At 42.2% G+C, this 14,692-nt stretch overlaps 1 protein-coding gene across 2 annotated transcripts in view; it reads right to left on the bottom strand.

The window, feature by feature from the left end:
• Positions 1–14,692, bottom strand: part of SLC30A8 (solute carrier family 30 member 8) — a 46,867-nt gene that overhangs the window by 13,318 nt on the left and 18,857 nt on the right. For both annotated transcript variants that reach the window (XM_047073799.1, XM_047073798.1), the window contains 2 exons: positions 3,705–3,851; positions 1,226–1,379 (listed from right to left, as the gene is read on the bottom strand). In XM_047073799.1, the coding sequence (XP_046929755.1) occupies positions 1,226–1,379; positions 3,705–3,851 (301 nt within the window). The remainder of the gene's footprint in view (positions 1–1,225; positions 1,380–3,704; positions 3,852–14,692) is intronic.

Here is a 14,692-nt window from a genome sequence, read left to right as displayed (position 1 = left end):
TTAAGTTGGGTTGCCCAGAATCAGGCTATCAGATTGGAAGGAGTAAATCAACCAAAAAAGACCAAAGGCCTGGCCTTAACAGCACCCACCCCGCACCCTTGTCATGAACAATCAAGTAGCTTACTTGGGTAAGAGCAGATCAATACAGAAATGATCACATGTCCAGTAACATCACATGTCTCATAAGAATGAATTAAGACTGCCTGGATAAGAGAATGGACCAAAAGGTGGAAACTAAAGACAGTGACTAGCTAATAGAGCTTAAGAAGGAGTTTTCAGGCAGTCTTACAATGATACAAAGATAAGATAGACTGCTTTTGAGAGGAACAAATTCTCTGTTACTAGTTCTGTTAAAATATATGACACTAATGACTATTTATTTTATGGGGATGTTGCAAAAGAGAATTCAAAAGTAGAAAGGGGACTGGAGTAAACAAAATCTAAGATCCCTTCCAACCCAGCACTCTGGGAACCCATAATGTGATCATGTAACAAAAATCAAATCGGATGGGGTACCTGGGCGGCTCAGTCAGTTAAGTGTCCAACTTCGGCGTAGGTCATGATCTCTCACGGTTTGTGGGTTTGAGCCCCGGATCGGGCTCTGGGGTGACACTTCAGAGCCTGGAGCCTGCTTCAGATTCTGTGTCTCCCTCTCTCTCTGCCCCTCCCCCACTCAGTTCTGTCTCTCTCTCTCTCTCTCTCTCAAAAATAAATAAAACATTTCTGGGGCACCTGGGTGGCTCAGTCGGTTGAGCGGCCGACTTCGGCTCAGGTCACGATCTCGCGGTCCATGGGTTCGAGCCCCATGTCGGGCTCTGTGCTGACAGCTCAGAGCCTGTAGCCTGTTTCGGATTCTGTGTCTCCCTCTCTCTGACCCTCCCCCGTTCATGCTCTGTCTCTCTCTGTCTCAAAAATAAATAAATGTTAAAAAAAATTTTTTTAAATAAATAAAACATTTTTTAAAAAATTTTTTAAATAAATAGGAGTAAGTCATTTCCCATATGGAACCATCAATACGTATGAGAGTGCAGACTGGCTAGGAGCTCAATCCTGGGCCTCTTGGGTCTAGATTCAGATCCCGGCCTTTGCACTACCTCATTGGCAGTTTATTCAATTCACCATCTCCACAAATGGAAAAATCAAGCAAAAACGAACATCAAGAAAAACCCCACTGTCTGTGTCCACACAGGGTTAAAAACAAGCTTTTATGGGCGGGGTGACTTACATAATATTGGCTGCCACCGCACAGCCTGAAATGATGATCATCACAGTCGCCTGGATCTGGTAATCAGGGTACAGCAGGCGCTCACATGCCAGGTACACCAACACAGCCGTCACCACCCAGACGCACAGGATGGACAGCAGGGCACCAAGGATCTCTAGGGATTCGAGCACACAGACACCCATACACAAATAATTTGTGGATCACCTTGATCTCCCAAGAGTCATAAGACATTGATGTTCCTTGCTTCCCCCCAACCTGTCCCCCTGAGAAAAGAGGCTCTAAACTAACAAGTTCCAAATGTGTGGATGGATTTTAGCACTAAGATGATTCACTTTAGTGTTGCATTCATTAAACACCAGCATCTGAGTTCATTATGCTCCATATTAGTAAGTAATTTCTAGCAAATTTTTAAAGCATATTAATTGCTATCTGCCATTGCTATTTGCCTCGGGGATTTTAATTTAAACAGGTGCTAAAATGATTGAAACTTATTAGGAGATGAAATAATGAGAGGCAAAGAGTAAAATGTATTTAGAAACTCTTAATTTCACCATAAAACATTTACAATTTGCCAGTAGCGGTACCTTGTGTGGAATAAAATAGTAACAAGGGAGGGCTTCAGAGGGTACTTGATGAAAATGAGTTTCATTTGCCAACCCAACATATTATAAACACGGAGGCAAGCTCAGAGGTATATCAACACTCTAACTGCATTTTAAGAGCAACCATATCGAAAAGAAGTATCAGAGCAGAGACATGTATATTAATATTTAAAGATAAGATAGTGTTCAGTCTGCAGGCTGAGTAAAGCACATTTGCTCACTGTGGAGTTCCTTAATACCTCTCCCTGATCTTTAACTCAACCTTGTAGGCAGGTACTAAAAGCCTTCCAGGGCACAGAAGTATTCTGAGAGTCCGTTGCTGGGGACTTTCCCTACTTTTGATCTTTCCCCTGTCAAAGCAGAACCATGTAAAGTATTGTTTCCCAGTGTGGGGCTATTGTATCCCAGACTTCAATCATTTACATGCAACCTGTCCACGTGACACCTGTCTTATTAGCCACTTAACACTTTTTTTTTAAATAAATTCACTTTTTATACTTAGCTTCTTCCTAAACAAAGTCATCCATGAAATTACCTATTTGACAAGCTAGTTCATTTTCACCTGTGTGTCTAAGCAGTACTGCCTAAAACAGTAACCATCATCACATGTGGCTGTATCCATTTAAATTAAAAAATTAAAAATCCAGTTCTTCCAGGTGCCTGGGCAGCTCAGTCAGTTAAATGTCTGACTCTTGATTTCAGCTCAGGTCACGATCTCGTGCTCGTGAGATTGAGCTCCATGTCAGGGTCTCTGCACTGAACATGGAGGCTGCTTAAAATTCTCTCTCTCCCCCTCCACCCCTCCCCTGCTCACATGCAGGTATGTGCTCTCTCTAAAATATAATATAATAAAATAAAATAGAATAAAATAAAATAATCCAGTTCTTCAGTAACAGTAGCCACATTTAAAGTGCTCTATGGCCACATCATACTCTGTATCATAGAACATTTGTCTTAAAGCAGAGAGTGCTATTGAACAGCCCTGATTTTCTACAGCGTCAATGCTCATGAGCTTCCATCACCAAGATGAGAAAGTACAAGCAGTATTCTAAATTCTGGGTTGTGCCTGTGTTTATAAAACATCCCATGTTTACCAAAGAGCTTTGACCAATAGTACCAGAAAGGGGAGAGTACGTGTAAAAATGCGTACAAATGACAGGCGCTCAGCCAAAAATACAGGTTTCCCAAGTGTAGCACTGTTCAGGGACTGAAAAGAATCTTCAGGTCACATTGTCACAAATTCTTTTTATTGATGTTTATTGTCTCATCTCTCCCTCTCCCCCCACTGCCGGATGTTAAGGGAAAGGCGATCCAAAACACTTGCTATGATAAATTGTTTCGTGTGAAACGAGAACTTCCTACCATTCTAAACTTGAAAAACCACAGTCCACAATTGTCAGTGTGTACGTTGTGGTCTGTATCTAGAGGCACCAGTGAAGGCTGGCCACCGTGTCAGCATGTTGGCCACCCTTGCTCTGCCCTAAATTCTCCTTCACGTTCTATTCTCGACTTACCTGTGAGAAGTTCTTCAATCTCTCTAGCTCTCTTGGGCTCTCTGTGCCTGACTTTGCAAAATGGTAGATGCTTTATCCCATCCTCCCTCCCAGATGCAGAGTAACTTGATGAATGTTACCCTTGGGCCAGGGCGGTTGCAGAAGTGATACCTGTGTTCCTGTTATTCCACTGAAATAGAGGTAGTGCAATTAATCTGGCTTGTTGCCAAAGTGCCCTTGAGAACACACATCCTTTTTATCCTGAACATCAGACGTGCCTCTAAGGGATTTCTGAACAAGGCTTTGCTTTGTCTCTTCTGTCTTTATCCTTGGTTTGACCTTGCAGCACTACCTTGACATTAATGCTCAGTGGGTGAACTATACCTGCCCGGTGCCATCCAAACGTCAGCTGCTTCGAAGGGGGCTTTGATGACAACCACAAGGAGAAGAGACTGAGCAGGAAACTGGTCAGGTCAATTAAGAGGTGGGCAGCATCTGTGACGACAGCAAGACTCCCAGCAATGTGCCCACCTGGGGGATACAGAACATTACATGGGATTAAGGGTCCCAGAATGCAACTAGATTCACATGCATATCAACCGTAGTTGGTGAAATATGCCACAGACTCACAAAACTTGATCAGAGAAAGGGTCTTAATGTTGATTTAATCCACCTCTTCTTCCCAATTTTATAAGAAACAGATACCCAGAGAGTGGATAGGATTTGAACAAATAGAAATGAAGTTCAAGGTTGCAGCCATTCCAGGGAGATCAAAGGTACAGAGATTGGAAAGTGTGGGTCACATCACATTTAGAGAACATCACAGTTGGACTGGGACATAAGAGTTCAAAAATACAAAACGATGAGTCTGGAGACGTGAGGGCTGGATTTGAAGAGTCTTACACTTAAGGCTGAGGACTTGGACTTTTGCCTGTAACCCAGGAGTCACAGCCCACAGCTGTGTTTGTATTTGAGTTGCAATTTTACCACAGTTTTTTTTACCACTTCCTTCTGCCCTACTAATTTATATTATTCACCTTATTTCAAGATCCCTATTATGAATAGTAGGGAGCAGTAAAGAAAAGGGCAGGCACCTTCCACTGGGGCCCCTGAGTGTAACAACAATCCAATAAAGCACAGGAAGAGAACCCAAGCCATGGTGGTCCCACCTTGCTTTTCTGTCTGTTTGGTTTGCCTTCTCTACTGCCTTTGAGTTCTCCTTAGAGAAAAGACCTCCAGCCTCCAACTACAAGTCAGAAGAAATTCTTGTCTCTTCCTTCCCAAACAAGGCTCATTCTCTGAAAGCAGCCTTTCACTAGAAAGGCTTCTCACTAGAGCTTCCCCCAAAACAGAGCTGTTGCTGACTGACTGTCTTCCAGCAGCTGTTTATTGCCTGTGTACGACGAGGCAATGGAGCCTATCCGTCAGTAGCCCCTCCATCATCAAACCCACCTTGTCTCAACTAATGATTTTGAAAAGTTATAGATATGGCTCATAATTGCAATAATCCCCACAGACCACTGGCTCTAGCTGTAGTTAATCACTGGTTTGTCAAAGTTTAATGGTCTGAAGCAAAGTAGTCTTCAAGCTTGTTACTGAGCTGTCAGTGCAAAAAATCAGAATGATTCATTAGCCAAAAGGCAACATTTTGCTAACAAATCAGCTTTTCTTCCAATTACCCTCTAATGTTGCTCTATCTGCCAAACTTGGGTCTGATAATAAAGCCGTGTTAATAATGCATTATTTCTTACACAGAGAATGACTACATGTAGATAAGTAGTTGGCCGCAATCTCAACAACGAATGGTGGTGATGATTCCATGTGCTGGGCTCAAATTGTAGCCTAAGTCAAGGAAATGAAGTCCTATAGGGGTCCTTCAACAGGCTCAGCTGAATGAGGAGGCAACTGAGAGAGAAAAAGGGCTTACTTTGGAAGAAACATACTTAGATGGAGGCCTGGGAAGTGAGAACTCTTTTGCAACCATCCTTGCTTATATATAAGAATAGTCCAGAAAACTGTGAGCCATCGAGATGAATTCTATGGATAAAACTGTTTGCAAGAGGTAGTTTCTGACTGAACTTGTGTTTGCTTCTGAAAGCATGGGGTATTACCAACAATTAACACAGTCATCCAGCCAGTATTTACTGAGCCCTTGCTGTGCATGGTACAGGGATGGGGTAAACCAAGGTAATCAAAGTTAAATCACAGTCCCTCCCTTCAGTGATCTCACTGTTAACATTCTCTGTATTGAAGACATGTACAATGGGCCAGAGGATCAGAAAGCTGCCCTCCTTGGCAGCATTGAGGAGCTTTTCAGAGGACAGAAGGGTAAGAATGTGCCAGAAGGGAAGGGTTTTTCAGGAAGAGGTAAGAACAGGAGCAAAAACAGAAAAAAAGAAAATGGCACTTTTGTGGAATAGCAAGAGGTGTGGAATGTTGGAAGAAAAACCAGAAATGAGAGTTGAAAAGTGGGTTGGGGGACCCTCTTATAGGAAATTATGTCCTGCTAAAGAATTTGAATGCTATTCTATGGATAAGGATATGGAATATGGGAATCTAATGTGATATTGAGGCATAAGGTTGTGACATGCTCAGATTTGTATTTAAGAGAGACATCTTTGCCAGCAGTGTGGAGGCTGACCTAGAGGGAGAAGGAACTGGAGGTTAAGACACAACAGTGATAGCCAAGAAAATGCCATGAAGTCATGAAGTAAGACAGGAGCACTCATTTATGGATATGGCAAGATGTAGAAAGCAATGCACTGGTAACAAGATAGAAGAGGCACTAAGGACTACCTTCTAGAAACACATTCTTATTAGCGCCTGTGGGGTGTCAGGACAGGAGGTCATCAGGGGAGCCACTGGGCCTGGGTCTCATATTCACCTCAGCTCCAGAAGGTGTGCATTACGTACACATAACATTTTGTGTGGGGCAACAGAGACATACTGATGGGATCGAAAGAAGTAAATGTCTCTCTGACAACATCAGGCTGTGTCCTATTACTGGACAACTACTGTATGCTATTAATTCATGTTTCTAAAATCCTTTAACTATCTTATGAATAGCATTATTATACTATATAACGTGGCATATCAAAAACACATGGAGTTATTATTTAACAAGTAATTAAAACACACCACAGTTTACATAGGTGTGTTTTGATACTTCCTAAATTTTTAATACCAAGAACCTCAAAAAATATAAGTACCCTAAGGCTCTGAGACACCCTGACTATAGTATGAAGCCAGCGCCCTTATCAGTAAAGCTCGTGGGTATCAAACCCCCCAGCCATAGCTTTCTCTAAGAGAATTTTTGTACGCCGAGCTACTTACTGTCTTCCCCAGCCAGCCCCCAGCTGTTTTCCAATCTAGCAACGTCGTGCATTCTCCATCACTCTTTGCACTCTAAACAGTCCTGCATCGGGGCATCTCTCTCTGACCATTCCCAATTGCTGCCAGTAATAGCCATACTTGAGCTGATTTCTGTGAGGTCTCAGTGTCTGTACATCTGCCTTTTCAAATAGGGATACATGTGTACATGTGCATGTTAGGGCCTTTCCATGACTAGTAATTTTCACAAGTAGTCAGAAAGAGTCCCAATTCAACAGGCTCAAAGGCCCATTAGGAGTGGACACGCTGATGCCTATGGCCTTCCTTAATTCCTTCCTCCAATCTGCTCCATGGCCAGTTCTCTCTCTAAACACAGCCCTATGACCTGGTTCTCCCCTGTTCTAAATGCCAGCTTATTCCACAAGGCCTATAGAATTAATCCGGATTCCCCAGCCAGGCTTCACCCTCTTTCTTGAACCCCCAACTACCAGTCTAGTTTTATTCTCCATTCACTGTGTTTTATCTTACATCGCTGACTTAGATAGATTCTTAGATAGGTTTCATGGTAAATCATAAATGCCTAACTCAAACTAGCTTCAACAACAACAACCAAATGATAATTTATTGGGTCAAATAACTGAGAACAAATCAGGGTGGGATTGGATCTAGTGCAGGCTAATCCTAAGGTTCAAATAATGTTTGAGGGACTCTGCTCTGTCACTAACTATTGTTATTTATTGTCCTACTGAAGATAGACTACTTTACCCTTAGCAAGAAAGGTTGGCCTCTGGAAGCTCCAGGTTTATAGCATTACAGCATAGTATTTGCAGAGGATAGAGAGAGTCCTCCATCTATCCTCCCTATAAAAAGACCCAGAGACGGAATAATCCAGCTTGGAACCTCAAACCCAGCCTTGCCTGTGAGCATGAGGTTTTTGGTCCAGGAGGACCAGAAATGGAATTAGCACAGTGAATAGGAAGAAGCTTCCTGAATAGGCAATATTTACCGCTACAGTGGCATCAAGAATCACTTGAGTTGCTTTCTTTTTTTTTCTTTTAATTGTTTTAAATGTTTATTAATTTTTGAGAGAGAGTGTGTGTGCAAGCGAGCAGTGGAGGGGCAGAGAGAGAGAGAGAGAGAGGGAGAGACAGACAGAGAATCTGAAGCAAGCTCCTTTCTGGCAGCACAAAGCACGATGTGGGGTTCAAACCCAAGAACCTTGAGATCATGACCTGAGCCACAGTTGGATGCTCAACTGACTGAGCCACCCAGGTGCCCCTCAGTTGAATTACTTTCTAAGAATACAGATTTCCTGTCCTTTTGAGACCTACCCACTTAAACTCTTTCCAGGCAAGGCTGATATTTACTACCTCCTGGATCACAGCAATAGTCAGGGACCACTCTCTGCAAGGCCTTTTTTTTACCTCTCTCTTTTAGCCACCCCTCAATTCCTACACAAACTTCAAGTCCTGTCTCAAATCCTATATCCTGAATGTGGACATCCTAGATTCCCAAAAGTAACCTGAGAATAACAGTTGCATTCTCTGACCTGATTGAGAATGGCTTTAGGGAGGAGATGAGGTCTGGTTGGGGTCTTGAATGATGAGCAGGGTTTTGATGATTGTGGGGCATGAGGAGAGGCCTTTTCCATTCAGATAAAAAGACATAAGCAAAAGCTACAGAGACTTTAAGGTGCCACGATTATTTTGCATAGGATGAATAAACAGCTGAAACAGAAGAGTCATGTAGTGAAGCAGTAAAGGATTAATAGTCAGTTTGGCAGCCACATGGTGGAATGACTTGAAAGTCAAAGTAAGAATTTTTCATTTTGTCCAGGGTGCCAGAGCTTTCGAACATACCAATCTCTTTTCACATGGGGCAGCCAAGTGGGACCTAGCACAGAGGAAGCCTCTGAAGCAGCCTCTTCCTGCTACAACACCCTTGTGGGTGTACCCCAGTCATCAGTAAAATTTCCTGTGCTTGCCAGGATGGGGAGAAGGGTGTGAAGCACTGAATTAGGCAAGAAGGAGCCACTAAAGAATTTTGGAGACAGAATTAACATGATGAGAGCAATGTTTTAGGAAAATCAACCTAAAATCAATGCAGCTCAAACTCCAAATGATTCTGTGAGTATCCATTTAATTCCTTTACTGACAACATCCAGATTAGAACTCATAGATGAATTAATTATTAAGAATGAGAGGGAAGAGGGAGATTGATTTGTTCACTCCAAGTGAATAATTTTTCTTCCCTCCTCTCCTAGAAATATGTCATTTTAAAGCAGAATGCCAGGGCATAGGAAAGGTATGAGGAGAAAAGTGAGTTTTATGAATGGGAGACCATCTCATTTCAGACTGTTGATTAGACATACTGGGAAGAAGATGCCATCTGTTTTCACCATCTACCTGGATTCAGGGGAAAGCAGAGGAAGAAAGTAATGGAGAAAACGAGCCAGTTTATCTAACTGAATTGTGTTTGCATGGGGTGGTGTCAGTACTTTATCTGGAAAGCTATGAATTTCCAGAACATCACCTTTTAAAATCACACTTTTAAAAGTTTATTTATTTTGAAATAGAGAGAGAGAGAGCACCTATGCAATCTGGGGAGGGCACAGAGAGAGGGAAAGAGAGAATCGCAAGCAGGCTCTGCACTGTCAACACAGAGCCCGACGTGGGGCTAAATCCCACAACTCTGGGATCATGACCCAGGCCGAAATCAAGAGTCTCACTCAACCGACTGAGCCACCTAGGTGCCCCTCCAATCACATTTTGAATGGATTCTGTTTTTTAGATTTTCCATTTTGTCCATCTCTTACATGAGCAACAGAGTATTGTCCATGATCTTATGAATTTGAATAATTAAAAAAGAATACACATCTGGCATGAGTGTCAGTGGCTTTTCCAAGTGAATTTTCTAATTGGAACTACTAAAAGTAAATTCTTTGCAACCTCACCAAACTATTAAGTTGGTTCCTTCAAAAGACTTATTGTGGGTCTAGAAATTGTGTGGTGTCCATTAATTTTATAATCTTTGACTAGAAAATTATTTGCCAACCCTGGATTTGTCTTGGACTGGATGAGTTGAAGTTCTTTTCCAGTTTTCAAAAGTATAAAAGTCTGAAAAAGGGGTGCCTTAGTGGCTCAGTGGGGTAAGCATGCAACTCTTGATTTCAGCTCAGGTCATGGTCTCATGGTTCATGAGTTCAAGCTCTGAGTGGTGCACTGTGCTGACAGCATGGAGCCTGCTTGGGATTCTCTCTCTCCCTTTCTCTCTGCCCCTACCCACTCATGCGCTCGCTCTCTCTCTCTCTCTCTCTCTCTCTCTCTCTCAAAATAAATAAATGAAAAAAAAAACAAAACAAAAAAGTCAGAGAAAAAAAAGTGGTGCCTGGGTGGCTCAGTTGGTCCGACTTCAGCTCAGGTCATGATCTCATGGTTCCTGAGTCCAAGCCCCATGTCGGCTCTCTTTTGTCAACACAGAGCCCACATTAGATCCTCTGTTCTGTTGTCTTTCTGCTCCTCTCTGACCTGTGCATGTTCTCTCTCTCTCTCTCCCTGAAAAATAAATAAACACTTAAAAAATAAATAAAAGTCTGAATACGAGTACACAAGCCATTAGACTCCATAGGTTTAAGAAACCAACTAATTCTGGGGGGAGAGAGAGATGGTGGTGATGTAGGAGGACTCTGGGCTCACCGCGTCCTGCTGATCGCTTAGATTCCACCCACATCTGCCTGAATAACCCAGAAAACTGCCAGAAGACTAGCAGAACGGACTCTGTGGAGCCAAGCGTAGAAAAGAGGCCCATGGAAGAGGGTAGGAAGGGCGGAGAGGTGGTGTGTGCTACACGGACTGGCTGGAGGGTGCTGGGGTGGTGGAGGGGCAGCCCGCCTGGCAAGGCAGAGCACACGAGTCTGGCTTGCAAAAGCTGAGGGGCCGGACGGAGTGTGTTCTGACAGCCAGCGGGACTTAACATCTGGAATGTTACAAGTCAACAGCTCTGCTCTCGGAGAGTGGGGAGGGTGAGAGGATGAGCCCCGGGAGACAGAACTGAGCTCAAAGGGGAACAAAGGCACTGGCAAGTGCCATCTCCCTCTTCCATCCCCCAGCCAAAATTCCAAAGGGAACCAGTTCCCGTCACCGAACTTGCTTGCACCCCGCAAACGCCCATCACTGCTTCTGTGGATCCATACCTCAGACAGGCCTGCCTCCCTCCTGGTGCTGCAGGGCCACTCCCCCAGAGGACCACCAACAGCAAAGCGAGCTAAGCCTACCCCTCCCGCCCCTGTGCACCTTGCGGATCCACCCCGGCTAATACGCCCTTGGCCAGATCCCATTTAAGCAGCACCACAAGCCTGGCAGTGGGCAAGTAGCCCAGACAGGGGCCACACCACTCCACAGTGAGTCCTGCCCCTGGGAGATGGGAAGATAAGGTACACACCAGTCTGACTGTGGCCCCAGTGGTGGGCTGGGGGCAGACATTGAGTCTGACTGCGTCCCCACCCACCAACACAAGTTACTCTGGACAGCACAGGGGAAGCTCCCTGCAGTTTGGAGCTACTGCAGGGACTACCCAAAATGACAAAACGGAAGAATTCTCAAAAGAAACTCCAGGAAGTAGTGACAGCTAATGAATTGATCAAAAATGATACAAGCAATATAACAGAACAAGAATTTAGAATAATAGTCAAAAAATTAATTGCTGGGAATCAAAAAAGCATAGAGGACAGCAGAGAATCTATTGCTACAGAGATCACGGGACTAAGAAATAGTCATGAGGTATAGCTAAAAAATGCTATAAATGAGGTGCTAAATAAAATGGTGGCGGCCATAGCATGGATTGAAGAGGCAAAGGAAAGAATAGGTGAATTAGAGGATAAAATTATGGAAAAAGAGGAAGCTGAGAAAAAGAGAGATAAAAACTATCCAGGAGTATGAGGGGGGAATTAGAGAACTAAGTGATGCAATCAAACAGAGAGCAAGAGAAAGGGGCTGAAGGTATACTTGAACAATCATGGCTGAGAACTTCCCTGATCTGGGGAAGGAAAAAGGCATTGAAATCCAAGAGGCACAGAGAACTCCCTTCAGACGTAACTTGAATTGATTTTCTGCACCACATATCATAGTGAAACTGGCAAAATACAAGGATAAAGAGGGAATTCTGAAAGCAGCTAGGGATAAACAGGCCCTGACCTAACAAAGGTAGACACATAAGGGTAGTAGCAGACCTATCTACTGAAACTTGGCAGGCCAGAAAGGAATGGCAGGACATCTTCAATGTGATGAACAGAAAAAATATGCAGTCGAGAATCCTTTATCCAGCAAGTCTGTCATTCAGAATAGAAGGAGAGATAAATGTTTTCCCAAACAAACAAAAACTGAAGGAATTCATCACCACTAAACCAGCCCTACAAGAGATCCTAAGGGGGACTCTGTGAGTGAAATGTTGCAAGGACCACAAAGTACCAGAGATACCACTGCAAGCATGAAACCTGCAGATATCACAATGACTCTAAACCCATATCTTTCTATAATAGCACTGAACGTAAATGGACTAAATGCTGCAACCAAAAGACATATTGTATCAGAATGGATAAAAAAAACAAGACCCATCTATTTGCTGTTTACAAGAGACTGATTTTAGACCTGAGGACACCTTCAGATTGAAAGTGAGGGGATGGAGAACTATCTATCATACTACTGGAAGTCAAGAGAAAGCTGAAGTAGCCATACTTCTATCAGAGAAACTAGACTTTAAATTAAAGGCTGTAACAAGAGATGAAGAAGGGCATTATATAATAATTATAGGGTCTATCCATCAGGAAGAGCTAACAATTATAAATGTCTATGCACCAAATACAGGAGCCCCCAAATATTTAAAACAATGAATTACAAACATAAGCAACCTTATTGATAAGAATGTGGTAATTGCAGGGGACTTTAATACTCCACCTACAACAATGGATAGATCATCTAGACACACAGTCAATAAAGAAACAAGGGCCCTGAATGATACATTGGATCAGATGGACTTGGCAGATATATTTAGAACTCTGCATCCCAAAGCAACAGAATATACTTTCTTCTCGAGTGCACATGGAACATTCTCCAAGATAGATCATATACTGGGTCACAAAACAGCCCTTCATAAGTATACAAGAATTGAGATCATACCATGCACACTTTCAGACCACAATGCTATGAAGCTTGAAATCAACCACAGGAAAACGTCTGGAAAACCTCCAAAAGCATGGAGGTTAAAGAACACCCTAGTAAAGAATGAATGGGTCAACCGGGCAATTAGAGAAGAAATTTAAAAATATGTGGAAACAAACGAAAATGAGAATACAACAATCCAAAAGCTTTGGGATGCAGCGAAGGCAGTCCTGAGAGGAAAATACATTGCAATCCAGGCCTATCTCAAGAAACAAGAAAAATCCCAAATACAAAATCTAACAGCACACCTAAAGGAAATAGAAGCAGAACAGCAAAGGCAGCCTAAACCCAGCAGAAGAAGAGAAATAATAAAGATCAGAGCAGAAATAAACAATATAGAATCTAAAAAAACTTAGAGCAGATCAATGAAACCAAGAGTTGGTTTTTTGAAAAAATAAATAAAATTGATAAACCTCTAGCCAGGCTTCTCAAAAAGAAAAGGGAGATGACCAAAATAGATAAAATCATGAATGAGAAGGGAATTATTACAACCAATCCCTCAGAAATACAAGCAATTTTCAGGGAATACTATGAAAAATTATATGACAACAAACTGGACAACCTGGAAGAAATGGACAAATTCCTAAGCACTCACACACTTCCAAAACTCAAACAGGAAGAAATAGAAAATTTCAACAGACCCATAACCAGTGATGAAATTGAATCAGTTATCAAAAATCTCCCAACAAATAAGATTCCAGGCCCAGATGACTTCTCTGGGGAATTCTACCAGGCATTTAAAGCAGAGATAATACCTATCCTTCTCAAGCTGTTCCAAAAAATAGAAAGGGAAGGAAAACTTCCAGACTCATTCTATGAAGCCAGCATTACTTTGATTCCTAAGCCAGACAGAGACCCAGCAAAAAAAGAGAACTACAGGCCAATATCCCTGATGAATATGGATGCAAAAATCCTCAATAAGATACTAGCAAATCGAATTCAACAGCATATGAAAAGAATTATTCACCATGATCAAGTGGGATTCATTCCTGGGATGCAGGGCTGGTTCAACATTCACAAATCAATCTATGTGATACATCACATTAATAAAAAAGATAAGAACCATATGATCCTGTCAGTCGATGCAGAAAAAGGATTTGACAAAATTCAGCATCCCTTCTTAATAACAACCCTCAAGAAAGTCGGGGTAGAAGGAACATACTTAAACATCATAAAAGCCATTTATGAAAAGCCCACAGGTAATATCATCCTCAAAGGGGGAAAACTGAGAGCTTTTTCCCTGAGATCAGGAACACGACAGGGATGTCCACTCTCACCACTGTTGTTTGGCATAGTGTTGGAAGTTCTAGCATCAGCAGTCAGACAACAGAAGGAAATCAAAGGCATCAAAATTGACAAAGATGAAGTCAAGCTTTCATTTTTTGAAGATGACATAATATTATACATGGAAAACCTGATAGACTCCACCAAAAGTCTGCTAGAACTGATGCATGAATTCAGCAAAGTCGCAGGATACAAAATCAATGTACAGAAATCAGTTGCATTCTTATACACTAATAATGAAGCAACAGAAAGACAAATAAAGAAACTTATCCCATTCACAATTGCACCAAGAAGCATAAAATACCTAGGAATAAACCTAACCAAAGATGTCAAAGATCTGTATGCTGAAAACTATAGAAAGCTTATGAAGGAAATTGAAGAAGATACAAAGAAATGGAAAAACATTCCATGCTCATGGATTGGAAAAATACATATGGTTCAAATGTCAACACTACCCAAAGCTATCTACACATTCAATGCAATCCCAATCAAAATTGCACTAGCATTCTTCTCGAAGCTAGAACAAGCAATCCTAAAATTTGT

The sequence above is a fragment of the Lynx rufus genome, unplaced genomic scaffold (assembly GCF_022079265.1).
Source record: "Lynx rufus isolate CCGP_SWC_20201006 ecotype Redwood Valley unplaced genomic scaffold, mLynRuf1.p SCAF_12, whole genome shotgun sequence".
In the NCBI taxonomy this organism is placed as follows: Eukaryota; Metazoa; Chordata; class Mammalia; order Carnivora; family Felidae; genus Lynx; species Lynx rufus.
The sequence above is the reverse complement of the archived record's forward strand: the minus strand, read 5'-3'. Positions and strand labels throughout refer to the sequence as shown.